General features: G+C 51.0%; 8 protein-coding genes across 8 annotated transcripts; 3 read left to right on the forward strand and 5 right to left on the reverse strand.

Moving 5' to 3' along the window:
• Positions 1–290: 290 nt before the first annotated feature.
• Positions 291–2,211, reverse strand: BKA67DRAFT_527542 (major facilitator superfamily domain-containing protein; the record flags this gene model as incomplete). The annotated part of the gene is made up of 5 exons (XM_046098865.1): positions 291–876; positions 949–1,852; positions 1,901–1,957; positions 2,019–2,040; positions 2,092–2,211. 5 exons carry the CDS (start codon positions 2,209–2,211, stop codon positions 291–293), a joined length of 1,689 nt encoding a protein of 562 aa, XP_045951546.1.
• A 1,744-nt stretch (positions 2,212–3,955) lies between these two features.
• On the reverse strand, positions 3,956–7,941 carry BKA67DRAFT_696780 (uncharacterized protein; the record flags this gene model as incomplete). Its single annotated transcript, XM_046109358.1, has 5 exons — positions 3,956–4,673; positions 4,781–5,537; positions 5,594–5,999; positions 6,185–7,282; positions 7,339–7,941. 5 exons carry the CDS (start codon positions 7,939–7,941, stop codon positions 3,956–3,958), a joined length of 3,582 nt encoding a protein of 1,193 aa, XP_045951547.1.
• A 2,050-nt stretch (positions 7,942–9,991) lies between these two features.
• Positions 9,992–10,654, forward strand: BKA67DRAFT_542020 (uncharacterized protein; the record flags this gene model as incomplete). Its single annotated transcript, XM_046101032.1, has 2 exons — positions 9,992–10,186; positions 10,511–10,654. 2 exons carry the CDS (start codon positions 9,992–9,994, stop codon positions 10,652–10,654), a joined length of 339 nt encoding a protein of 112 aa, XP_045951548.1.
• A 414-nt stretch (positions 10,655–11,068) lies between these two features.
• BKA67DRAFT_586800 (sorting assembly machinery 50 kDa subunit) lies at positions 11,069–13,348 on the reverse strand. Its single transcript, XM_046104277.1, has 2 exons — positions 12,742–13,348; positions 11,069–12,676 (listed from the first exon to the last, which is right to left on the reverse strand). The coding sequence occupies exons 1-2, from the start codon at positions 12,871–12,873 to the stop codon at positions 11,255–11,257; spliced, it is 1,554 nt and encodes a 517-aa protein (XP_045951549.1). The 5' UTR covers positions 12,874–13,348; the 3' UTR covers positions 11,069–11,254.
• A 545-nt stretch (positions 13,349–13,893) lies between these two features.
• BKA67DRAFT_542022 (ubiquitin-conjugating enzyme/RWD-like protein) lies at positions 13,894–14,694 on the forward strand (the record flags this gene model as incomplete). The annotated part of the gene is made up of 1 exon (XM_046101033.1): positions 13,894–14,694. One exon carries the CDS (start codon positions 13,894–13,896, stop codon positions 14,692–14,694), a length of 801 nt encoding a protein of 266 aa, XP_045951550.1.
• A 1,367-nt stretch (positions 14,695–16,061) lies between these two features.
• BKA67DRAFT_542023 (uncharacterized protein) lies at positions 16,062–17,566 on the forward strand (the record flags this gene model as incomplete). Its single annotated transcript, XM_046101034.1, has 2 exons — positions 16,062–16,746; positions 16,809–17,566. The coding sequence occupies 2 exons, from the start codon at positions 16,062–16,064 to the stop codon at positions 17,564–17,566; spliced, it is 1,443 nt and encodes a 480-aa protein (XP_045951551.1).
• A 1,101-nt stretch (positions 17,567–18,667) lies between these two features.
• Positions 18,668–20,133, reverse strand: BKA67DRAFT_127914 (uncharacterized protein). Its single transcript, XM_046094981.1, has 4 exons — positions 19,977–20,133; positions 19,506–19,930; positions 19,289–19,451; positions 18,668–19,240 (listed from the first exon to the last, which is right to left on the reverse strand). The coding sequence occupies exons 1-4, from the start codon at positions 20,018–20,020 to the stop codon at positions 18,973–18,975; spliced, it is 900 nt and encodes a 299-aa protein (XP_045951552.1). The 5' UTR covers positions 20,021–20,133; the 3' UTR covers positions 18,668–18,972.
• A 982-nt stretch (positions 20,134–21,115) lies between these two features.
• On the reverse strand, positions 21,116–23,366 carry BKA67DRAFT_586813 (amidase-like protein). Its single transcript, XM_046104278.1, has 9 exons — positions 23,009–23,366; positions 22,826–22,927; positions 22,706–22,750; positions 22,632–22,648; positions 22,472–22,562; positions 22,025–22,414; positions 21,838–21,961; positions 21,659–21,781; positions 21,116–21,570 (listed from the first exon to the last, which is right to left on the reverse strand). The coding sequence occupies exons 1-9, from the start codon at positions 23,273–23,275 to the stop codon at positions 21,206–21,208; spliced, it is 1,524 nt and encodes a 507-aa protein (XP_045951553.1). The 5' UTR covers positions 23,276–23,366; the 3' UTR covers positions 21,116–21,205.
• Positions 23,367–25,684: the final 2,318 nt, after the last annotated feature.

The raw sequence follows: 25,684 nt of genomic DNA on the forward strand, positions 1-25,684 counted from the left end.
AGTTTGGATGAATATACCAATTCATCCTTTCCGATTATCTCACATGTTGGGTCATGTGATTGACGAGTTGACTGGCCAGCTTGAACAGTGATGCCTGGCTATCACACGGACAACACACCTCGCGCAAATTGAAATTGGACATTCAGCTTATTTTCGCACTGAAATATATAATTATATGGAAGACATGTTTTGACTCTATATCCACATCTTACGTATACATTGACAGATGAACCCCAACAACCTTTCCCACCCGACACATCTCTGGAACATATTTACCCGCGTTCCCTTTCTTACACCGCATATCCAATATGTTCCACTTGCTTGGGCTTACCCCCGTCCACCTTGTTCACACTCCCAGCCGTCCAGATCCTGAGGCGCCGACCCCAGAACCACAAGGCGGGGATGCCCAGGCTGAGCACGATGAGGGCCTCGGCGTAGATGGCGAACGTGTTGAGAATGCCCTTCTCGGTGACCCAAACGGTGATCTGGCTGCTGAGGAAGAAGGCGATGATGATGCGGAGGCTGCTCACGTTGACGAGCACGGGCCCTGCCCATATGGGGTACGACTCGACCACGAAGACGTTAACCACCGTCAGCACCATTAGGAAGGCGAAGATGAGGAAGAACGCCCCGAGCAGGATGAACGCCCAGTGCAGGTTGTTCTGCCCGGCGTACCCGAAGACAAAGCAGCCGAGGATCCCACACGCGAAGGGCAGCAGCAGGTTGGGCAGGTGGAACTCGGCTTCGCGGACCCCGTTGTGGTGCCGCGTGATCATGAGCGATACCTTGTCCGACAGAGGCCCGCCCAGGAAGTAGACGGCGATCGTGGCGGCGACGGTGGGGATGACCGAGAGGCCGGTGTACTGAAATTGCCAGCTGCATCATTGTTAATAAAATTTTACCAGATAGCTAAGAGCTAGCACAGCAGAGTAGCGAGGTTAAACTTACCCTTGAGCCAACAGCGCGAAGGAACCCAATTGCTGCGCCGCCTGGTTGATGATGACGAACGCCGAGTTCGCCAGCGTCGCCCACACGATGGCCGGGAACAGTGTCGTGCGCAGCGTGTCCAGCATCGACATGCCCGCCTCCTTCCACTCGAAGCCAAACTGGAAGAACCCTATCGTCGTGTAGGTGGTCCTCGGCCCATACGTGTCGGGGTCCAGCCTCGGCCTCTTCTCGCCGGGCTCGAGCTCGTAGATCCGCTGCCCGCTCAGCTCCTCCCTGCCCCGCGTCCACCTGGTCTCGGGCAGAAACGCGATCATCAGGCCCCAGGCCAGGATGCCGAAGCCGGACGTGGCAAAGTAGAGGATGCGCCAGGTGAAGTTGGCGGCCACGTATGGGGCCGCGACCCCCAGCGCGATGATGATGATGCCCTGGCTGCTCACCACGGCGCTCATGGCCCGGTTGCGCTGGTGGATAAACATGATGTCCTGCACGATCAGCGGGATAAGCGCCTCGACCGCTCCCGCGCCCAGTCCCTGCAGCGCCCGCGCCGCCATGTGGCTCTCCAGAGAGGTGCTCAGGCCCGCCCAGAGACCTCCGATCCATGCGCAGGCCCCGGTCAGCAAGAGTACAGGGCGCCGGCCGATGGCGATGGACAGTGGTACGAGAAAGTACGAGGCGATGCCGTTGGCGAGAAGTGGGATGGTGGCCAGCAGGGATACCTTGCCTAGATCTGCTGGGACGACTCCGGGTGGTACCACGGCTAGCGGGTTGAAGTTGATTGAGCCATGTGAGTTTGCCACAAAGTCGACGTCGTTCAGAACCCGTGGATCGACGCCGGAGTATTCCAGGAGAAATACTGGGATGAGAGCGCCAATAATTACCTCTGCGCTCAAAGCAAGAGAACCAACTGTACAAAATTAGAAGAAAGATGAGTGGAGACTGAGAACTGGCTCACAGAAACACAAGATGCCGACTGCTAGCCACTTCTGCTTGTCTGGAATATTGAGAGGATCTGTCTAGACTGTGAGTAATGTTCATTTCTTCTGTCCAACATCCCGAGCCAGATTACCGACCTTTGGGGTCCGGGGTGGGCATCTACTTTCTGATAAGTGACGGTCTTCGAATCAATCATGAGTATGAACTGACCGGAATCAGACGAATCTCCCCATTCTCGTCGACCAGGTCCGTCGAGCCGACGGCCCTTGCTTCACTTGCCACACTGCTCACGGTCTCGGACCGCACTAGGTAGTTTTGTTTCTCGTCCATCTTGACCGCAACTTTCGTACGCCGCAGATGGCCCCTTCTTTATTAAATTTTTGAGATGTTGTAAAGCATTAGATTGTCCGTCCAGCGGAAGGTAGTTTGTTAAGTTTCGTCAGCCAAGATCTAATATATGTTCGTGAAACAGAGAGGTCCAGCTCTGCAGAAATGAAAACAGACGGACAACACTAGGTTGAACAGTGTGCGGATTTCATCATATTTATCATCTGAGACCTTACAAAATTCAGCTCCGTCTCATCTCTAGGTGACAATATATCTTCCGATCGTATTTTTGACAGGTCAACGCATTAGATGATGGTGGAAAAGCCGGTCACCACTCGGCAGTAAGAAAAGAAGACAACCATCGCGATCGAGGAGAGTGGCAATTGACTGATCTGCAATGATTAAAGGCTGGGCACCCCTTGCCGTGTTGCATAATGAGGCCTGAGTTGGGAAGAAAGATGGGATGAAGCTGCGGTCAAGTCCGTTTCGGGAAGGCAGTAGACCGTTTTGGATTGGGTGTCTTGGCTTCGTAGGGCTTTCGAACAGGACCCATTGTTCTAGAATCTGATGCGCAATGCAATTGTAGATTGATCGGCCCCGGCATGCTTAAAGCGATTATCGGCAGTAGATATATAGGGCTGGTTGTTCGCTCGGCAATCCGACCGATGCCCCCGATTACAAGAGCTGTCGGGGAGATACAAGAAACTCCTAATATGCATATGTGGAATCAATTCACAGTACCAATTTCCGATTGAGTCATCAAGTCACCATAAACAAGAGTCCTTCGTCAGAGAAGTCATACAAGTTCCTTTCCCTGCAACGAAACAATCTAAGTAGATTAACCAGAAACAAGGGGTTTTAGCTTGTGCTGAGACCAGATGAGTCTCTTGTTGGTGTACAAAGTTGGTATATACTTGAATGTAGTCCTCGCCCCTTCACGTTGGCAAATATCTGTACCGCAATCAGAGGCCTAATGTACACACTATGTTTGGAAAAGCTGCAATAGCGATACCCATATCCCCACACACTGCGAACATGGCATTTCGTTCCGAGAGGTATGAAATGTTCATTTTCAGCTGAATCCCTAGAGGCATTAGAGGTCCCCACAAAACCTGCAACCCCGCATGTCTCAGCCGCGATCTGCAACAAGTAGGGGTTCAGCTCCATTTCGAAAACAACCAAGAACACAAATGGGAATCTTTTAAGCATGAACGGACGGCACAGAAACATCTGATCAACCATGAGATTGCTCAGAAATAATAAGCAAAAAAATAAAATAAAAAATAAGAAAAAGAAGATTATAAACCCACGAGACAGAAGCCGTGTAAGCACGATCAGATCGTAACGCCGTGAATCAGCGGATAAAGCTCTCCTGTCGCACGGATGGTGGAGTTTTTGATAGTGAAAACCCATTTCTCCTTCTCCTGTTCCTGCGGCGCCGAGAAGATGACAATCGACGATGTTTAGCTCCGGCAACTAGATCGCGAGACATTGCGGCAGAGGATCATCGTCATGCCGCAGGAGATTATATTCCTAGCCAGCGAGGAAACATTGAAATAGGTCCTAAATACCGACGGAAGGCCAAGTATGGAACATTTTCAGATAGCTCTCGGCGAGGTATGCGTAACAAACGCCGTGGACAGGAACGGCAGCTTATATAGACCAATCGTCATAATCACATTAGACCACGATTAAAACACAAGATTAGGTTGATTATCATATTAAAAAAAAAGATAGAGTAAATCCATCATCGAATATTTACCCAAGATTCCCCATCGCCAATATGTGAAGCCTTCAAGGTGGCCACACCAACCCTCTCATAGACTAGACCATTAATGTCGCTCCTTGGATAGATAATAAGTGCGTAATGCTTCTGGTCATCCGTCCAAGTGTCCATTTTGTCTCGGCCGACGACGACGCACCGCAGTTTTTCGAAATCGTAGTCATCCCTAACGTCGAAGGTGATCACAAGGTGGCATACCTCCACCAACAACAACGGTCTTGCCAACCCCGGCAAGACCCCATTTTCTTCCTTCTGACCATTCCAAGCGGGGCTACCGTGTACCAGGGGGTTCTTGAAGTCGCCCGTGGCCCACTCGATCTTCTTGAAATCGAGCTTCATATACTTGATAGCGCCCAGCTTAGAAAGCCAGGACCAGCTGGGTACGTGGTGGCCCGGGGCCCATACGATGGGCTCCATGCGCTGATGAGGGTCGCCCGCGCGCCCCCACAAAAGACCACGCGCAAAGTACGCCGAGAATATACCGTAGGCTCCCTGGGTACGGAAGGCCTGCGCCATGCGCTTCTGCAGGCCCAGTAGCGCCACAGACCGGTCTGTCGGCTGCGTGAAGGCTAATTCCGAGTATCGCTCGAACAGGTCCTGCATAAGCAGCTGTCTCCCGTCCCGGTAGTATTCCAGCGCGAACTTGGGGAAGTTGGCATCGCCGAGAAAGCCGGCTTTGGCACTACAACTAACATTCAGCACCAGCAGGCCTCAAGTACCTCACTACCTTCCCAGGAACCGGCTTGTCTCGACTACTTTCTGGTGCTGGAAGAAACGGGAGTAGCTTACTTTCGGAGACGGGTAAGCGTCTCGCAGTGTACGCCCGCGCCGCATTCCCAGTAAACCTGCGTCGAGGTGTAGTGGATGGAGCGGCGCGAGAGCGCCCTCTCCTGCAGGACCCAGCCGCGGCGGTTCAGGGGCCCGAGCTCCACGTCGCGGTGGAAGTCGTCGATGGCCGGACACACGAAGAGGGTGCAGGTGTTGGAAACTGACAGCTGTAAACAGCGACGTGGCGGGTCGCGAGCGAGAAAGCCCTCTACCGACGATTTGGATGAGCTGGCGCCAAGAGTGCAGTAGGCTCCGCTAAAGACCAGTTCCATCTTGGCCGCCTCGCGGTACCAATCCTCACTGTCATCTTGTATGATGCAGATGGAGTCGATCCATATGTATTTAATGCCGAGGCCGCGGGTGACGATGATGGCGTCTTGAAAGGTTTGCGGGATCTTCTCGAAGTCGATGGATTCCTTGAGTTGGTTGATATTGTTTTGGAGTGTACAGAATCTTTGGGATGTGATTCCCCAGCAGTGACTGAGAGCGGTGTAGCGGTCCGCGGTGATGGATGCGGAGTCTATCAGGCGAAGAGGATGACCAACGTCTAGGAGGCGCGTTGGCATGTTAGATGGGCCCTCCTGATATCCTCGACGGCACATGCTGTGTGTCGAGTCGCACATTTGCAGCCACTGTTGAAGGAGTGTGAAATGCTCCGGGCTAGCTGGCTCGAGGAGCCGTGGTATGCCAAGCGGTGCTTTTTGCTGGAGACTCGAACCTGATTGTGAAAACCTTTAATACGTTGACTTCAGGAAGCTCTCCGGGCGACGTTACCTGGGTCGGCGTAGATGGAGAGCAGGTCCGGGCCACCCTCAATGCCAATGTGAGCCCCAGTATGCCGCAGAGTGATCCGTCTAGGGGGCTGGACCCCGGCCTCTCGCAACCTGTCTAAGAGAAGTTCGCAGAGTTCGCAGGTGAATGAGGAGGACTGTAGTTCCGAAAGATCGCAATCTCTAGGAAGCAACTCTGCTGATGAGTCTATGGTACTGCAATGGGAACATAGTTTAGGGCTCCCGGCATGGTCTTCTGGCTTCACTCGATCCCAACCAACCTTTTCAAAGAAACTGCGGGCAAAATCATCATCCGGTGTAGATTGCCATGGATCATGGAGAGAATTCGATTGCATCTGTTGAAACATCAGCACCGAAGTAAAGCACGACTGGGGCGTAGAACCAACCAACTGCGCGTCATGTCAGCGAAAAGTGAAGCTTATGAGCCACGCGAAGCAGGATTACCACTCGCATTCTGTCAAGAGCAGGCACCGACGTCAGTCTGAAATCCTTTGTGATCAAAGGACGGATTCAACTAACATACTAGCAGGACATGTCAGCCGTGCACACCTCCATAGAGGGAGGCCGAACTCACTTCTCGATTCATAGTGCCCCCCGAACCCGGGTTGAGTTCATCTGGTGGTCTCACGACGACGATTTCCAGCCTTTCATCAGTTGCTGCGTCGTTTAGGTTGGGCCCGGGAAGAGTTCCAACCACGCTTTGCTGTCCCGGGACTTCCAGGTTCGGACTTATGAGGGCGGTAGGGGGCGGCGTCTTTCTATTGTCGATTTTGGTGTCTGGGTAGGTAAATGTGGCAGAAGCAGTATACGATGGCGAGTTCTGACATTTGCACCCGATCTTCTCGAGTTTGGAATGAAGTTCTCGTGCTATAATGCGGTTGGCTTTATTGACTAGAAGCTTTGTTCGAATGAGCTCTAGAATATCCTTGAACAAAGAATCTGACTCGAGCTTCTGTTCCGCAAGCCTCATGTAGGACTCCACGTCCGGATGGATGATGTAGTCGCGCACGGGCTTGGTCCAGAAGTAGTTGGAAGTTCGTTGCTTGAACCTCGTCAACGCATCATATCCCGAGGTGAACCAGACCAAGAGTTCTAAGAGAATGCATCCCATTGACCATATGTCGTAAGCTCGGCCTCGCGATTTCTCGCCTCCATGCTGGTCCATCTCGGGGGGCATGTATCGAGACGTCCCAGAACGCACACCGGAAGCAACCCTCATGTTCGTATTTGCTTCGACATGAAATGCCGCAAGGCCCAAATCGGCGATCTGTAGTATAGCTTGAGATCCGTCCTGGTTGAAAAGGAGAATGTTCTCGGGCTTCAGGTCCCCGTGGATGCAGTTCTCCGTCTCGGACGTGTGTAGCTCCTTGAGAGCCGAGCAGAGCCCGACAAATTGCATTATGAACCACGTCACTTTCTTTGTATCCGCTCCTTTTGGGTTAAGACCTTTTAGTTTTGCCCAATAGTTGTCTAGATTGCCACCATCTGCCCACGGAAATATTAGACATCTCTCGTTGCCAATACTATACGCAGCGATGGGCTTGATCAAATGAGGCGATCTGTAGACCTTAATTTTCTGTAGATTGTCGGCCTCTTGATCAAAGAATTGGGCAAGTTCTTTATGATCTTTGGCCTTCTTCACAGCGATTGTGACACTGTCCCCTGTAACGGTCTAGGTAACTACGTTGTAAGCGTTGTGAAAGCTTAGGATGTGAGTGGTCTACTTACTCCGTGCCACTGTGTCTCAGCTAGGTGTGCCTTGTGGATCCTCGTGAGGAATACTTCTCCGAAGAACCCATCACTGGCCGGCCTCTCTTCTCGCTCCAGATAAGGCAATCTGTGGTCTGCGTCGAAGGAGAAGTGGAAGGATTTGTCGCCAAATTTAGGGGCCAAGAGTTCCCACTGTTTTAAGGATAGAAGGTCCCGATCGTTCATGTCCCACTGGCTGAAGAACTCGTGTCGAGTATGGGTGTTGAGGGAGATGACCACTGTTTTGGCGCCGTCATGCACGATTTTAATTGGCAGTGCGTCATCGTTGAATCTCTGCTGTTGTAATGTACTGAGATGGTCCAGTAGTCTTGTACTGGCCAGAATTAAGAACAACCGTCTCGCACCTGTGCCAGCAAAAACGAAATCTTCAAGGAGTTGTCGTCGTCCATCATTGACTTTAAGACTCTTTAGGACGGTTGTGACCCTCTCCCGAGTGACAAGCTCGTTAATCTTATCGTAATGCACAAATGATTTACCTTGAAAATTTATTGAAGATGCTTTCTCTATCAGCGTGCGAATGTGCTCTGTCACCTCGTTCTTCACCGTCTGGTTGTTCTCCATAGTCTAGTCGCTCTATATGGTCTGGCCGCTCTTCACAGTCTGGTCGCTCTTTACGGTCGATTTTCAAATAGTTATGAATCAAGATAAATCGAAACATAACATGCTATTCTGGTGGTAGACTCCCAATATGAATTGTGTACAAAACCGTGCCTACAGGGAAGGCGTAACAAGATGGGATTTGCGCATTAAGCTCGAAAGCACGGCAAAGGGGACCGGTGAGAAAATCCGAGTGACTTAATACATATTCCACCTTGTCGGTCATACCAGAGTGTGAAGCACCTATACTGTAGTATAATAAGGCTGCGGGCCGTAGAGCAGGCTGGTGACGTAGTAACACACACCATCTCAGCTGCATGTCATCCATCCCCATGTGAGAGGAGGACAAGGAATCCCGTGATGGTCGCTTAATCCCTAGCAAAACATCCCGTGGGTGCTGGAAATGTTGAAACCGGTGTGGCTCGCTTATTACAAGTTGACCAATACTTGTCTATTTAGCCAAGAGCCTCGTCTCATGGTGTAACACCATGCACCTAACGCCATGCATATAATGTGACGTTCAGTGAGGAACCTCGCCCGGTCAGAGACTGCCACGCAGATCATGCCATGGCCGTTGAGGGGCCACGGCTGAATTGGGGCAAGAACCAAACTGATCTATGCATGCATGTATATAATAGCAGTAGGGACTTCTGCAGGCAGCCTTAGACCATATGCGGGCATCTTATCAACCGAATTCGACCCGCAGTTCGGGTTGCATTTCCTATCATCTTGTAAGAAATCTCATGATAGGCGGCAAATCACCCGGTGCTACCAATGCGACCAGACAATAGCATTCAATAGCCGAGCTGCCGCCAATGCCACCATCCCAATATCCCTCTTCGACCCTCCACAATCTGGGAGACGAAGTTGTTGCTAGGTATGCCAAAACACGCAATGCGCGTATCACAAAGGGAGAACATATCGAACTAGAGCCACCCCCTCGATGGTCTTGGTATGCTTCCATATATTGAAAGAGCGATGCATTTCATACGTGGTTCGATGAGACATCGGATCCCTAGACTTTATCCTCTATACATGGTTTTAATCCACCACATAGAGGGTAATTGGTGAGAGGTATTGGCGATATAGAGACGTAAGAAGTCACAGAGCAGCAATTACAGATGATTGGGGAGCTTATGCATCACTAGAGTAGTCACATGCCTCAAGTGCAGCTCAGTTTCTGACCGCGAATCAGTCGATGCCTCTGAGACTTCGGATTCAACTATAGACCTTACTGGAATACACATTCCGTGAATAATATTGGAGCTTCACGCCTTGGCAATGGCCTTGTCTCGCGACTATAGGCGGCGCTGATATCTGAGTTGAAACTAGAAGCCCACGACAAGCATATTAATCTTTTCAAAAACTTTGAGGTCTTAGGATCGTTTGACGCTGAACTTATGCAATGCAGCACAACTATAGGCTGGAGATTTGAGCACAACACGTTGACAAAAGATGGCTAGCTAGCAGCGACGGGCTCAGTTGAGGATAGCCCTTCCGCGATTCGAATTTACCACCATTGTCAGCCTGATCATTGCCGTGCATATGTTCATCCTGGCATGCTTTAACCATCAGGCGAAAGGTAAGCTTCCCTGATTAGATGGTAGTTGCTGTCGAGGCACATTTTTGTTACTACATGGCTAAGTCCACAACTAATTCTCACACACGACCTAGCCTCGTGGGTGCGAGAAAATGATCATAAATACAGCCTTACCGCATCCTGTGTCATCCTGTATAAATCAATGTCGGATACAGAAGCGGAAGCTAGCGGCGCCCTCAGATGAGGGCGGTCGTGACTTAGGACGCCACGGGGACATCAAGGCCAGGACCATCCTGTGGTCCGACACGTACGAGGGTGACCACGGTCTTCTCTTCCTGTCCGACCTCGGCCTTGCATGTTAGCACTCCTAATCAACAAAATATCGAGTCTGCTGTTGCGACTTGAAGGCTCTACACGAAAGTATGAAATCTTTGGGGTGGATCTCTGACAGAATATATCGTCAAAACACGAAATATGTCCCTTGGATGTGTATACTTCGCGTTTTGTATCTGGTACTTTCTTGGAGCAGAGCCCGCAGATGATTTGAACAACCAGCTAGACGTAGAGACAAAGTCCAAAGCTCTGAACTTTGTAGCAGACAACCTTCTCATTATTGAGGAGAGTCTTAGCGGAAAGAGAACAGCAGTAGCTAAACCTGCTGTTCAAGAGGTACGAAGCTAGTCTACTGCTACCTGGCAAGACTTCATGGCTCTTCAATGATCACTAAGATGGAGTTGACGACCTTTTTCAGTGGACTGATAAGGTGCTTGCTCACACACACCGCTCGCCCATTGCACGTGATATGCTGGACCCAGTGACATAACACATGCTCCTCGTCGACGCCAAGGAGCGCTGGAGGAATCTATCAAGTTTGCACCGAACTATCGAGGATCATAAGGTCGTTTCCCCAAGCCGAAGAGCAGTCAGCCTTGCGGCCAAAACAGAGCGTCGTGCTTAGGGGGAGCACGTGGGCCCTATATATGTGATGCGAAGACGCAGAGCAAATCCGACGTCCGATCACAGCGCGAGATGGATGAAGCACGCGAAAGGCCCGCGAGGCGATACAGAGGTGTCGTGGAGCCGGAGCAGCTCCTTCACCTCGAGGGAGGCTCGACGGCCCACGAAGAAGCTATCTGATGTTGTGTAGCGGGCAAGCCGTTCAATTTGTTTCAGACCAGACAGCTCACAATAAGAAGAGAAGAACGGTTTGGGCCCCATACAAATAGTCGTGTAAGTCCTCGGCAACAGAGATATAACAAAGGCAATCCGATGCCCTGTCACTAAGCGTTGTCAGTCCCGCTTACTTATTTCCCGCCTCATCTCATAGCTCATGCCCCAGACGCCCCTATTCCCATCTTTACACCGACGTGCCACCGGGATATCCGAAGCGGTAAAGGTCGAACCTTGTAAGATTTTTAAGTTCATTTGAAGTCTGTACGTACCCGAATTTCGTATGGGTTTATAAGCGGGGGTTGTCTATTGCTGGGGATTACCGATAAAATACGAATAGAGCGGGATGCCCTTCTATATGACTGTCGAAATTTGTGCATAAAACAGAAACAGAAAAGAGTGCTACGGACGGCAAGGACTTCCCCATAAAGAACAGTCAGGTTTCGGTATTAGTGTAGCCAAACGATCCGGGGACTCAGAGTGTTGGGATATTCAAGTATCTACGGAAAATAGTAAAGGCAATATACACAGAAGAGGACGCGCTGTCTACACGGACCTGCTCTTTTTCTACAAGAAGTTGATGCCAACTCCGATGCTCAAACCCTTGCGCTTCTCTTCTTCTCGTCTGACCACCAAAGGTAGACTAAAATTCAGCTCGAAGCGTGCTACCGGGTGAGCATAAACGAGACCAAGACCTACCGCTAAGCTGGGCAGCCCGGTAGCCAAGTCTTTCGTGGCCCCAAACACACCATCCCATACTTGTCTCGAGCTGAGGGCTTTGGTGAGCGGGTCTTCTCTGCCTTTGGCTTTGTTTTGTAGGGCTACTGAGCGGCCACCATTGGCGAACAACTGAAGTCGGAATGGACTGTCAGGACCGACTCTGGGGAGGGGGACTAGCACGTTTACGCTTCCTGCCGCGAAGACATCGCCACCGAGTGCGTCGCCGCCATCCCTGGGACCGAGACCACCGAGGGTGAAACCACGAACATCTGTCGGGCCGCCTAAGCTGAACCGATCGTTGACGCGACTTGCCTTTGCGCCGTCCAAGCCCCAGCCAAGTGGCAGAGGGTAAAGCAGGCCTGCACGGAAACCGGCGCCGACTGATACGCCGGAAAACCCATCGACGCCGGGGACCGGGACAGGTACAGCACCGCCAAACTCCATCTCGTTCTTGGCAAAAGCCACATCTCCGCCCAGCGATCCCCAGCCAGCAATCTCGGTGGCGGACTTGATTAGGTAACCGCTCTGGGGCAGCATAGGGTTGTCTCTGCGATCCCTGGTGTAGAGATAGGAGATTGCGCTCTTGACGGAGTCGCCTGCATCGCCTCTCACGGTCGGGCTTGCTCTTTCTCCGAGACCAGTGACTTGGCGCCAGGCGCCAGTGTAGCCGACCTGATACTTGTCGCCGGCAGGACTCAGCCAGTTGAGTTTGGCACCTCCACCCTTGACAGCCTCCTCGTGGCTTGCCCACGGCTTGTGCGTGCTGCTCGCTAGACCTTCGAAGCTGAGTCGCAGATCAGGGTTGCTGAGAACGGGGGTACTGAATTCAGCACTATACGCAGACCGTGTTCTCGTACCGGTAGATGCGTTGAGTGCCAAGGACTCTGCTCCGCCAAACAGGTTCCGCAAGTGCATGGTGCCATATGCGGAGCCTTCCGTGTTGCCCAGATCTGTGCCGGTCTTCAGGAAGACCTTTGACTTTTCGCGGACTCGCAGGGCGACATCGTAATCGGTGGGAGAAGTGGAAGGGTCGGTCTGCTGAGGCTGGGAGAGGTGGACGTGTATTTGGTCGTGGAAGATGTCGAACTTTTGGAGCTTGCCGACTACTTTGCTGACCTCGTCCAGCATCTCAACCAGTGTGTAGCCCGTGTTCCTGCTCTGGTCGACGAGCGGCTGGAAGAGGGGGTTCAGGAAGGACCTCCGAGTGTTCTTTGCGCCGTGAACCTGGATGGAGGAAATGGAGACGGGAAGGGTGCCATTTGATTGCAACTAGGGCAGATGAGTTACGACTTTCCTGATATGCCATTGCAGGACGAGGATAGTCATAGTCATACCAAGTCGGCGTTTCGTGCTTGTGCCTGTGCCTGTTCTCGCTCTGCCGCCAGCTTCTGGTCGACCGAAGCCGTCTCCCGCCGGAGGGTGCTCTCGAAGGCCTGTTTTTCGGAGGGGGTTCCGCAATCAGCCATTGAAGTCGAGGAACCGGGGAGGGACTGTTGTACTAGAGGAGAAAAGGAAAAGGAAGAACAAGAACAAAAACAAAAACAAAAGAGAATGGCAGACTCACATCATTGCCTCCGAAGGAGTTGTTTACGGCCATTGCAGCAAGAGAATACTGTGCTCCGGACTTGTTGGAGCTGGGAGAGTGCTGGGAGTGTGTGAGAGGGCTAAGCATTCAGCGAGAGGAGAGTCGGCTTTTCCCGGACGCAGCTGAGAGCTCCCGAGAGCTTTGCATGTCTTTGACTGCAGTGAAGAGGGAGAATGAGAGCCGAGATGAGCCAGTGAGGTGACGACGTCAATATGTGGCGGTGCAAACCTGTCGCACGCACAATGTAAGGTAGGTAGCAGGGTAGGTCAACATATGCCATGTGGCTTGAGAGGGGGGCGTCGATCTCTTCGGTGCTGGATAAGTTATGTACGTAGTTGACTTAGTTATTGCTTAAGCGATTTAGTGAAGTTACTGTGCAGCGGTGGAGCATCGGTGGGCTGGTGGATCGGCCAGGGCTTATCTCCGACCTGAGACTGTTCTGACTGTAAGTAATTCTAGGTGCCGAGTCCCAGCACTAGAGCATGTAAGTAAGCAAAAGTAACTATGATGCAGCACCAGCAGTAGCAGCACCAGCACATGCCACTTCCCCCATCCGAGCCAGGCCCCATCCCCGTCCCCCGACATACCCAACTTGCACCACCACATCTTCACTGCTGTCACGAGTGTGTTTGCGTTTGCGCATCCTTCCAACATAGGCAAAATCCTGTTCAACCAATTCTTGTTCTCTGTCTCTCTTAATCTTCTTCTCACTTTCGACCTGTAATACCACCTGCACCGATTCGTGTCATTGATCCCGTCGATCCTTTCTACATCTCCTTTGCCCTGCTGTCGTCCAACACGCACATACATACATATATCTCTTTCGACTCGGTGATACATTGCCTGCCAATCTCCAGCGTCGCCACAGACCGAACCACGAATCGACGCCAGCAACACCATCATGGCTAGCAAGGCAGCACACAAGCGCCTGACCCGCGAATACAAGACCATCGCACAAAACCCACCCCCCTACATCACGGCACACCCTTCAGACTCAAACATTCTCGAGTGGCATTATATCATCACCGGCCCGGAGAACACTCCCTACCATGGCGGTCAATACTGGGGAACACTCATCTTCCCTTCAAACTACCCCTTCGCTCCGCCAGCCATCCGCATGCACACTCCTTCCGGCAGATTCCAACCCTCCACCAGGTTATGCTTGTCCATTTCCGACTTCCACCCCAAGAGCTTCAACCCCGCGTGGGAGGTCAGCACCATCCTCATTGGTCTGCTCTCCTTTATGACCAGCGAGGAGATGACCACCGGGTCCATCTCCGGCACAGAAAGAGAACGCAAGTACTTGGCGAGGCGCTCCAGGTGGTGGAACTCCACCGGAGGAGGCTCACAGACCAAGGCCGCGCAAAAGGGCAACATCAAGGCGGGCGACGGCGGCGTCAAGTTCAGGGCAGAGTGGCCCGAAGTCGACGCCGAGAACAAAACCTGGATGGCTGAGAACAAGATCGATTCCGCCACCGGCGAGCCCGTCGGAGGTAGCAACTGTGTGCCACAACTGGGCATTGCGAATGCGAGCGGTCAAACACAGGCTGTAGTGGATGCCGTCGTACAACAGCGGGACGCCGCCGGAAGAGGCTGGATGTCGAGCAGGTGGTGGATCGCCATAGGCGTCATAGTGCTTTACACTGCCATCGCAAGGTGGTTAGGTTGGGACGCTGAACAGCAGCCCCGGCAACGCTTGTAATATGTCATTTTCGGTTTCTTGGGGACAAGCCAGGCGGATTCAATCAGAGGCTTTCTGATACTGGCTAATCTAGTTGGGCCGGCTCAATGTCGCAGCCGAGTTCTGACTTTGTCTGGCGTTATGGCTGAACACACTTTTGGCATGTACTGTACTTGAAGACATGGCCATTTGGGGACATGGCTGTATCACGTCTACCATTATTATCCAAGTACTCCAGCAAACTCCGAGGAGTATCTCTTCTCACTCTTGAACGCTTTCCATGTGTAGATGGACACAACCATGGCCCGCAACAGTGACTATCAAAACATGTCGACGGTGTCGATACAATATGGAAACGAATCAACTTCCCCATTACACCCCTTATGGCATCTATGCCTCGATCCCCAACTCAGACCATTTGTCAAAGTTATCAGAGCCATGAGCCTGTCGACTCAAAGATGTGAAGTGAAGCCCACGTTGTTTCTAGGTGCGAGTATTGAGTAATCATCCTCTCCTACTCCACACTATTATCGTTGAATAATCTAGCCAGAGGTAAGTCGTCGATCCATTCATTATTCCACCTCATACTATTCTTGCCTCCACTCACAGCTGGAATAACCAGTTACCGTGGTAGCCATCTATGCCATTTATATTGCAAGGCAACCGCAATCAACTAATAGAACCTGTGAATATCAAAAATAAATAAATCACCCCGCACCTCAAAGTTCTCATTCAAACTTTGGCATTCGACACAAATTCCCAGGCCTGTCTTGAGCTTCAGGTCGTACGTCCTGCCTCATTGACCTCGTTCTTGGTCAACTGCATCTCACATTTTCACGCTGACAATCAAGATCACCAGTATTCATTCCATTTTGTGAGGTCGATCTCACCTGGCATCTTCCGTTTTCATAAACCAATCCTTCGGTTCTTCGATACCCCAGACGAGGCAAGCTCTTCTCTTCTCTTCTCAGCCTGGTAAGTTGCTCTACCCTCATCCTTCACCTACCTTGGCTGGTGATTACCTTACCAGAAATTTCACCATCTACACATCCAGCCAACCATTCATCCAACCGTCTAGCACTATTCTCATCCTCACGCATCACGCATTCCCCAGTTGCATCACAGGAGATCCGGTGCCTAGTCTGCCTTCGCTTCCTTATCTCTACACTGACTGGCCGCTTCTTGGAAATCACCTTTTCGACTGACGCATTTGCCAAGCTCCAGCTTTTGCATGATCGCCTCTTCAGTTCATTAGCCAGCTGAAATGTGCGTCATTGATGCCATTTCATCCCGCCTCGTTTATATCATCTTTGGCCATGAGCCTCATTCGTCAATTGACACTGACAATTTCTTCACCTCGAAGCTAGACATACACCTTGTCAATCATCATGTCGGATACTACTGAGAACCCGGGCAACTATGCCACTGTCGAGCCCACAAACTCACCTCCTCGGTCGCTCTCACCAATCAACGAGCGCGATGAGGCTGCTCCAATTGGCAAACCTGCCGCGGACGGTAAAGAGACTGTTGCCTCCTTTCACAAGGATGCAGACCTTGTCATCAAGGTCACCTCCAAGTCAGACGACGTCAAATACAAGGTCATCTGGTCCAATGTTGCAGCCGCTTCCGATGCTTTCGCTCGTCTTCTGCTCGAGGTCAATGTCCAAAACAAGGATAATAGTACCAGCCGCGTCGTTCAAGTGCCCGACAATGCAACCGCTTTCCGTGTTTTGATGAATATCGTTCACTACAACTTCAAGGAGGTTCCTAAGCAGCCCACAGTCGATGAGCTTTTCGAAATTTGCATTCTTGTGTCCAAATACGACTGTATCCACCTAGTTCAGCCCTGGGCTGAATCTTGGGCCCACGTTCTGGCTGACTTCACTACTGGTGCAGACGTCGCGATCAAGAACTACAAGGTCCTTTGGGTTGCCTGGGTCTTGGGCTGTGCCCGTCCTTTCCGCGAGATGGCCGATTCGCTCATCCTTACTAGCAAGGTTGACGAGAACGGAAGCCTTATCCACGTCGGCGGCGAACAAGTTAAGACTCTTGTCTTGCCCTATGGCCTGCTCGGTAAGCTGGGTTCTCTTCTCGGTGGATTCGAGGTCCATAAGCTGATCTGATTTACTGTGCAGATGGTATTGACCACGTTCGATCAATTATCATGCAAGCCATCCTCGACGAGATCCGTAAACCGCTGCACGACATGTCCAAGTACTGCAAAGTCAGCACAGACAGTGGCGCATGTGGCAAGATGATGTTCGGCTCAGTCTGCCAGACGCTGTTGCGTGCTAGCCTCCTCCCAGTCCCCGATGCCAAAGAGTATACCAACAGCATCACCACCCTCAAGGATATTGTGTATAGCATAATCTACGAACCCTACATCGGTAAGGATCATGCACCTCACAAAGCCCACACCGGATGCAACCTAGGGCTTAAGGGCGCTGTGGAAGTCATCCTGCGCGCTATGGGAAGCCCTGTTCAGACCATGCATCTGAGACACCTGGCCCAACAGGCACAGATCACCGGTGTCGACAATGGCAACGCCTTTATTGGACTAGGAAGCAAGCTTAGTGCCTCTGCTCCTGAGTTCAAGCCCGCAGGCACGTCTGGCAGCGGGGGTTCGGAATCAGCCGTGAAGACGGAGGATCTGGAGGACGATTCGCATAGCAACAGTGTTAAGGAGGAAGAGTCAGAGAAGTCGACCAGCACCCAAGAGGCCACAAATACCGGCGGGGCGGCACCAGAGAACCAGAACCATCATGGTGAGGAGACCGCCAAGGCCCAGAGGCTCAATGGCGAGGAGACTAGCAAGAAGGACGTAGCGGTCAAGATTGAGGACTTGGAGGAGGAGGTAGCCGTTAAGATTGAGGACTCTGAGGAAGAGGCTTGATCAAGAAGAAGCATATGTATGCGGAATTTGCAACCATTGTCGTTGTAGTAGGTTGTCTTGGCCATGGTACTTTGGCGGATACTCATGAAAAGGGGCATTGGAGTCACGGTACTAATGCGATTTGTTTAATTACATCTTTCCAGTATATTTTCAGTCGCTATATCTGTCTGAAGCTAACACACTGCTAATCGGGTTTGGTCCAGAGCCTCAGTTACACACATCCAACCCAATAACTCAACCAAATCGTGCCCGAAATTTGGTATCGAGATTACACCACTTCCCCAGGAGGAATTTGTCCTCCGCAAATGCCAGCTCGAGAGCCTCGCACTAATCAACCGGAAAGATCACCTATGCAATCTCATCTAATGACGAACCTGTTCAGGCTTGGGCCCAGAACGTCTGCAGAGGTACGCGCTTGGAGACTCGGTGATGGAGGTACTTGCACAGAACATGAGCAACAAGTGAATGCTCAAATGTCGTGGGTGTATTGTAGGTCGTATAACTACTAGAATTTAAAGGTCGGGAGTCAACACAGTGTAGATATTAATGCTGTCCAGAGTGGTAGTATTTGATCGTTTATACCAGGCTCTCAGAAAACATGACGGTCACATTTCTGAAAGCAGTCGGCCCGGGCGGACTGCTTGCAGCTGGCTGACTGGAGGCCGGCAAAAAAAGGAAGTTTGCTGAGCGGTGTGGCTTATATCCTCGCTGTCGGGCGATGGCAATACTTTGCAGGAATATACGCATAATAAGGGCGATCGGATAATCCACAGCAGTATCCCTCAATCTGTTTTGAGATAACCCCTTTCGGCTCGGTACATTGCGTTAGAGTCAAACTCACAATTCTATACCAAGTCGTCACGCCAATCCCAAGTGTACTCACCGGTCCATGCCGGCCTTCCAAGCTATCCAGGTTAGACAGCCTGAATATGAATATCCTCAAGAAATTGAGACCAAAAAGGTGGTAGATCCCCAGGGACAAACGACAGCTCTCTACCAATTGTTGTACCAGGATCACCATACAACAATGATTGAACAAACGAAAGACGCCGTAGTATGTCCAACATTGCTCTGACTAAGTCACTACTGACACGACTATAGCGTAGTGAAATATCAAGATTGTACCCCGATCTAGATACTATCAAGATCGACGCACAGCCATTCAGACTGAAGAAGGGTGCCATCTGGACTGGACCCGGAATGCTTAACATTCTCAGCACGATACAGTCACGGTCGCAACCAACCCCAAGCGTGGTGTGGCATGCAGGATCAGAGGCTCAAGATGAAGTTTTGCATCCTATCGAGTGGAATTCTAACACAATATCGCTCATGCATGACAATATCACAATTATAGTCCTGGAGGGGGAAATTGATTTCATATGGGTGCGCCCGAGACTCAGAAACAGCTAATCGCAGCGCAAGTCTATCCGTCCTAGATGGGAAAACCACTCGCGATCTAGTCCGGCCGCATCTATTGTAGTTAAGGAATCCAAGAACACGGATGTATTGGAGGTCATCACTGTAGTAGGTGACACCAAGCCGCCACAGGTGACACTGGATGTGTAATCTCGTGATAGATGAACTCCCAGCAGCAGAGCTTGGCCGCCTCTTTCTGGCGGCAATGTCAGACCACCCAGTCTTGGTATTCCCAGCTCCTTGCATATTTGATCTCGACTGTTAGAAATTAGGGGGGGCCTCCGAAGTGACCGGCGGGGTCGGTACCTGAGATCGACGACAGAGGATATCCAACCCGCAGGGTCTGGCGCTCTGTAACCTTTAGGAAGGTCCACAAGCTTCTGGCTTAGGACCTGCGCGGATATTCTCACTACATCTGCGACGTGCTTCTGTCGGATATTTGCCAGCTTGCCGAGATATAGTCCCCTTTCTACCATAATTAGTACCTATCGAAAACCGACCGGAGAACCTGGACTACGATTACCTGCAAGATAACGATAAACCGCAAACGCCGTGGTATGCCCACGGCTCTCAGCTATCTGATCTACGATCATGTGGAGATGGGCAAGCACATGGTGCCACCGGGGCCGCAGGACCGGGAGGTTGGTCCAGCCGTTCTTGTAGAGATCCATGATGCGCAGCAGGCAGCTGCCGTGCAGCCAGACGAGCCAGTACTTGAAGTCCTGGCACCGGCCGAAGGAGCTGATCAGCCCCCTGAGCTTGTCCTCCACCTCGCCGGGGCGGGCGCCGCGGTGCACGTAGCCCAGGATGTCGGGCGTGAACTCGAAGTCGTCGACCCGGCGGTCCTTCAGCGCCGCCTGGCCGCTGAGGACTATGCTGATGAAGTCCTCGGCGATCTCATCGGCCTGCGGACGGCGGCTCCTGGCGGGGGACGGGCTGCTGCAGGCTCTCTCGGGTCAGCGTCTGATGGCCGGTCAAGAGAGCTCGGACGTACGATTCCCTGTCTGAGGCGTGCTCGACTACTCGCGCGGAAGACATGGCACGCGAAAGTCACTGTGCTCGGATGCTATGTGACACCTGCCCAGTTCTCCTCGCCGGAGAGGAAACGCGACAGGGCAGGTGGGGTTGCTGCCAGTCCCCATGGGAGAAAGGTCAAACTCCGGCCTGAAAGGCCAGGCAGCCGTCGCGCGTGCCCAGTTCCTGCAGTAACACCAGATTTAAGTGGCGTCCAATCGTTGGACTTGCATCCCATATCTTGTGCAACCCCGATATGTGGCCGATGCGCGCGCGCGCCTGGCGACGCAGTGCGGTGTTATGACTCCTTGGAGGTCGAGATCGGAACTGAAGCTGTAGGGCAAATGCAACCCGCGATATTGCTTGAGCTACGGTGTGAAACTTTGACGTGTGGTGTTCTGGAGTTTGATCATCGGTCGTACCCGATGTCTCATATAGTCTAATAAGGAGTTCGGCTTAATCCCTGGGGGTTCTGCACGCCGCGCCCCCCGGTGTCGTTCGGGAGCGCTCGTCGGCATATTGATAGATACTGGCTTTTCTAGCCTTCCCACGCCCGTCCTTGGTCGCGCGACAGGGTGGGAGACCTGTTCTTTCCTAATGTTGGTGGTGTAATGATGTTGGCTGCAGTGCAGCATGGAACTGCTGTGGCGCACATATATAGTGGGATAGTGGGCATATCGGTAGTCGCTGATATAGCTAGTCTCTTGACTATTCGCGCAATGGTCTGTCCACTGACATTATTACATTAAGTTTTAATTATTATATTCATAAAATACTTTTATTTTGTATGTCTAATTTATTTTTAACCTTCTATGTTTATACTTGATAGCCTTTATTAATATAAATTTTACTAGGCTTTTATTGTGTGGTGTCTTTTTTAACTTTGATAATAAAATCGTTACACTTATAAGTTATTAAATATATCCAACTTTCTATTCTTTTAAAGTGGGCTGATAACTGTTAAACGATACAGACATGCATGAAAGGGAGGCCGAGTGGCATAAGGATTATCCGGTTAAATCCCGGAGAAGTTCACGCACATAGTAACTTTGACTCCTGCTGGAGAATAGACCCTATTCATGAGATGAAACACTTGCCATTTTTGAAATGGCCACTATGGTCGAAAGATAGGCTGGCTCCAGATCTCCGTGTAGAGATTGATAAATCTCTAGGACACTACATGTCAACATACGGAGAGATGTTCAAAAGCTAAACTTGAGAAAATGGAGCCGTCGCCCTTTGAGCGCCGGGAAAGACCTGGTAGAACCCGTCCATGAACCTCAGCAGCACATCCTCTCTGCCTTCGCGTGCCATTGCGAACCAGCCAAATGGCTGGTTGTTCTTGGGGAGGTTTCCCAGCGGAACCGTGCATATTGGCCACCGTGCACACGCCGCAAACTCGACAAGCACGGCGTCAGAGGCGGAAATCACAATGTCGAGGCCATAGTCGTCGAATATCTTGCCCATGCCATCTTCTCCAGCTAGGCGAAAAAGCTCCGCTGCAGCCTTGCTATGCTTTTCGTCTGACATCTTATTATTAACAGAAGCAATTAGCTCCGTTTGAGTGGTATATGCTGCGGTATATGCGGTTTAGTTATATGGATCGCTTCAGAGTTCCCAGGCATTCTCTGAGAACCCACGGTCTCTGAAGGAGATACTTACGAGCCGGTAGTGCAAGCTCGGCATGATCCTCATTCCACTTGATAATGCCCTCCAAGTTCGAGATATCAGTCTGGTGCTCGAAAGCTGATATGAATTCGGCCACTTTTTGAGGAAACTCGTGGTCTTCTCTCAGATCAGTCAGAAGTTTTAGTCAGGGGAAGTGGAGAATTGCCACTTACATGCCACTGAGAGAAAGTTCTCGCCTTCGTACTCTAGAATTCCTGCATCCGGTGCTTCAAGTGGATACACCACCTTCAATCCTCTTTGATTCAGTTTGCCAACAGCATCCACGTAGGTCTTGACCTATCAAATGGCTTGTAAGTGGACTTCGGCAATAGAGACATACTGAAATCAGCAAATACTTACTACTTCATCGAGATCCCACTTCCCCTTGATTGTCTCCGTCCCTACGCCCCATTGCGGCTCGGTAACACCAATGGTTAATCCTTCCCAGGATGTTGGTCCATCGAGTGTACTAGGCGGTAAAAGTGCAGCTCCAGGCTGGGGCGGAGCGAGAAGATGAACCAACGCTGCCAAAGTCCAGGGATCGCGGGAAAAGGCGCCGATACCGTCATAGCTATCGCTAAGCCTGAACACACCATCGACAGGCACTGTGCCTGGAGCTAGCTTGATACCGTACAAGCCGTTTAAGCTGGCTGGCCAAACGACCGAGCCCGCGGTCTCTGTCCCGATTGCCAGTGGACTGAAGCCAGCGGAGACGCTCACGCCAGACCCTGAAGAAGATCCTCCCGCCATCTTGTGTGTGGTTAGCGAAGCCTCGTCTAACATTCAGTTGGCTGAGGATAACCTTACGGGCTGTTCGCTCTCATCTAAACTATTCTGACGGTAAGGCGAAAGGGTTTGTCCCCCACAAGCACTCCAACCCACAGGCGTGTCTTTAGACCTGCAATGGATCTAGTCAGCCCATTCGGAATGAGATCGCTGGGGATGTATGGTTCGCAATGCAACGCACTTCAGTCCACAGAACTCCTTTGGTCAATATGTTAGCCTCCTAGCGCCCGTAATACAGCATTGTGACATGCTTACGGTCAGATTAGCCTTGCCAATGACGATCAGACCTCCATCAACAAGCTATAATACGACAGTCAGAGATGTGAGGTCGCAGATCGTGATGCCCGCCGCCAAACGGGCCATGATCACTCTTACACGATCCACCAGCGAGGCATTCCTTTTCGCTTTCAGTGACGCAAATACGTGTGCACCTGCAGTAGTGGGCATTCCCAGCTCCAGACCCGTGACGATCACATCCTTGTGAAAACAGCATGTTAGTAAGTGAGCACAACTGCGTGTGCCTGGGTACGCAGAGAAGCCAATGTTTGAGAGCCATACCTTAAGAACTATGGGTAGTCCGTGGAGCGGACTCCGAATCTGGCCACGATCCCGTTCCACATCAAGCTTCTTCGCCTGTGACGATGCAAGCTCATGTGGGCAGCTCGAGATGACGGCGTTCAACCCTAGGCCATTTTTATTGTGCTGATTTGTCTGCGCTAGGCAGGCCTCGACGATTTGAACGCTCGTTATCTCACCTGCTGCTAGCTTCTGCTGTAACTGATGAGCCGTTGCTGTGAGCAACTGAGCCGTCGATACCGTAGCCATGACTCCCAAATCGCTTACTTAAGGTGCTCTATGCCACGTCGTCAATCAGAAAAATTAGCTGTGGGAATTGCTCAAATCGACATAGGTAGGTATTAAACATTTAGGGAGTTTCATATTTGCACTTTGAGCATCCCAAAGCATATTATTATAAGGCTCAAATTTATTCCGCTGCCTAATGACATGTGGGTCTTGTTAGGAGGGATGCCTAAGAGCCGTAGGATGTCAGATGTCCTTTGCCGAGGCAGCTGCTTATTCTTTTCTATCTAGGTAGGTACCTTAGGTAGTACGTACATCTGCCTAACTGGGTCGCAGGATAATAATGATGCTTCACCGATAATATATGCGGCTGAGCTGGGCTACTCAGAAGTCGTTTGGCTATTGGAAAATCACGAACAACTCCAACATCAGATTAGTCATGGTGGTTGTGTACGCCCCCTTACCAAGCAAGAACTGAATAGCTTGCATTTGCCCCTCCGTAGCCACCTATGCTAATGGAGAAGTACCATTTCTGTCCTTCGCTTCGACTTTTCATCCTCAAGTCTTGTATGGATGCTCTTTATGTTTCTCGTTCTTTCTGATGCTACATGGCTGCTTGTATATGCAAGGGGGATCGTGTCGGTGCCATGGCGTGGGCCAGGAGCAAAAGACAGTAAGGAACACCAGGTATTGGTACCGACACAAGTCTAGTTGCTATACGTTCACTGCGACTGACCCGGCCTCAATTGTTAAGGCCGCGATCCCCAGCGTGCAGTGTCGGAAGGACCCTATATGGTTCCGTTCTAGATTTGGGAAGTTGGTATCGATGATGATGACAACCTGGAGTTTGCCGATACAGAATGGGCAAAGGCATTCCCTGGTCAGTGAATGCCACAATATTGTTTGTTAGTTTTGCACTGACGCCTGATCAGACGGCAATGGGGTCGTGGCTTTGACGAACCAAACAATCGCCGAGGTACAGCTGGCCCCCTCTGGCCGCAACCCGTTCGAGGACTAAAAATCGCTCTATATCCTGTCGGGTTAGCACTCCCTGTAATTTTTAGTAGGCCACTTCCCATGCCTTGGTATCATTCCATTGCCTCTGATCAGCATCGTGCGCAGACTACGATTCGACATATTATGTTCAATTACTATCTCCAACAAAGCTCTGTCGCTGGGCACTCGGTCACAGAAGATCAGTGGACTCATGCTAAGCACTGCTTGGGAGATTTGCGGCGCGATTTGCTGTGAAACCTCGATGAGACTTTGTTTGGCCAGCTTACCAACTCGCCCCTTCCTGGTGAGGGCAGTTTGGGCAGTGCAAGAATCTTAGTACCACAATCACTTGGCTATAGGAGCACAAATATATTGACAATTACCCCTCAGCAATGGGCGCAAGCAAGGCATCAGCGGCATGATGGTTGATATGGTTGGTATAATCGGTACCTATGACCTGGTAGTTTTGATCAACCTCCCAAGGTCGTGTCTTTCCTCTTTGCAATATATCGGGCGCCCAAACCCAAACTCCCAAAAGCCTCTTCAACCGGTTCTACGTTGTTTATCTCGGCTATATGCGTATAGAATTAATTCAGTACTCATTTCTATTGCGAGGAATAATCTGGTAGTTGATAATTCCCGCCTCACATAATTTTTCGCGCGGATTTGTGAATGGCCAAGCGTTTGCGTCTTCCGATGTTGCCATCACTAGGACAGCTATGGAATGAGTGAATGTTCAAGTCTGGATAAGCTTAAAATGTTGGAATATACTATTCGCGGTCTCGTACGACGGTTGACTACGTAGTATAGGTAGTCACCGGCGTGCTGGCAGTAAGCCACCACAGCCACGATGTGGCTGTCGGCAGCCAGCAGCCGTGCGGGTGAACCCCAAACCCCTATCTATAGACCACGTACGAGGGGAAGAATCCCTTCTTCTCCTTCGTACGATAGCGCTGAATAGATCTATTTGTCGCCCACACTGTACGGAAAGAAATGAATGGAGAAGCCATTCCACAGTTATAAAAATTTGAATATTTAACTATTTTAACAAAATATTAAATATCTGTAACAATTACAATAACACACCACGTGATAGGCTCACTGTCAAGGGTAAGTGTATACAAAAGCTAATTCTTAAGGAGGGAAGAAGACTTCTATCGTGGCTAGTTATGAGACGGGGGCTTTACGCCAGCTGCGCACGGGCGCTACTCGCGCGCCGCTCGGCCGTAATGCCAGCGTCGCAGCCAGATCTTCATAATATCTTTTAAAGTATGTAATATGTATTAAATAATACCCAAGAGTCTTATTCATTTCGTGATCCTTAGCAGGCCTTTTCAATTAGCTTGTTACACGCTTTTGATGTCTTACGGACTAGTTTAAAGCGTACACACTATAGCTATGCTACAGTAAGACTTCGTAGCGCAATTAACCAGACAA

This window comes from Truncatella angustata, assembly GCF_020726525.1.
Source record: "Truncatella angustata strain MPI-SDFR-AT-0073 chromosome Unknown BKA67scaffold_12, whole genome shotgun sequence".
Taxonomy (NCBI): domain Eukaryota; kingdom Fungi; phylum Ascomycota; class Sordariomycetes; order Amphisphaeriales; family Sporocadaceae; genus Truncatella; species Truncatella angustata.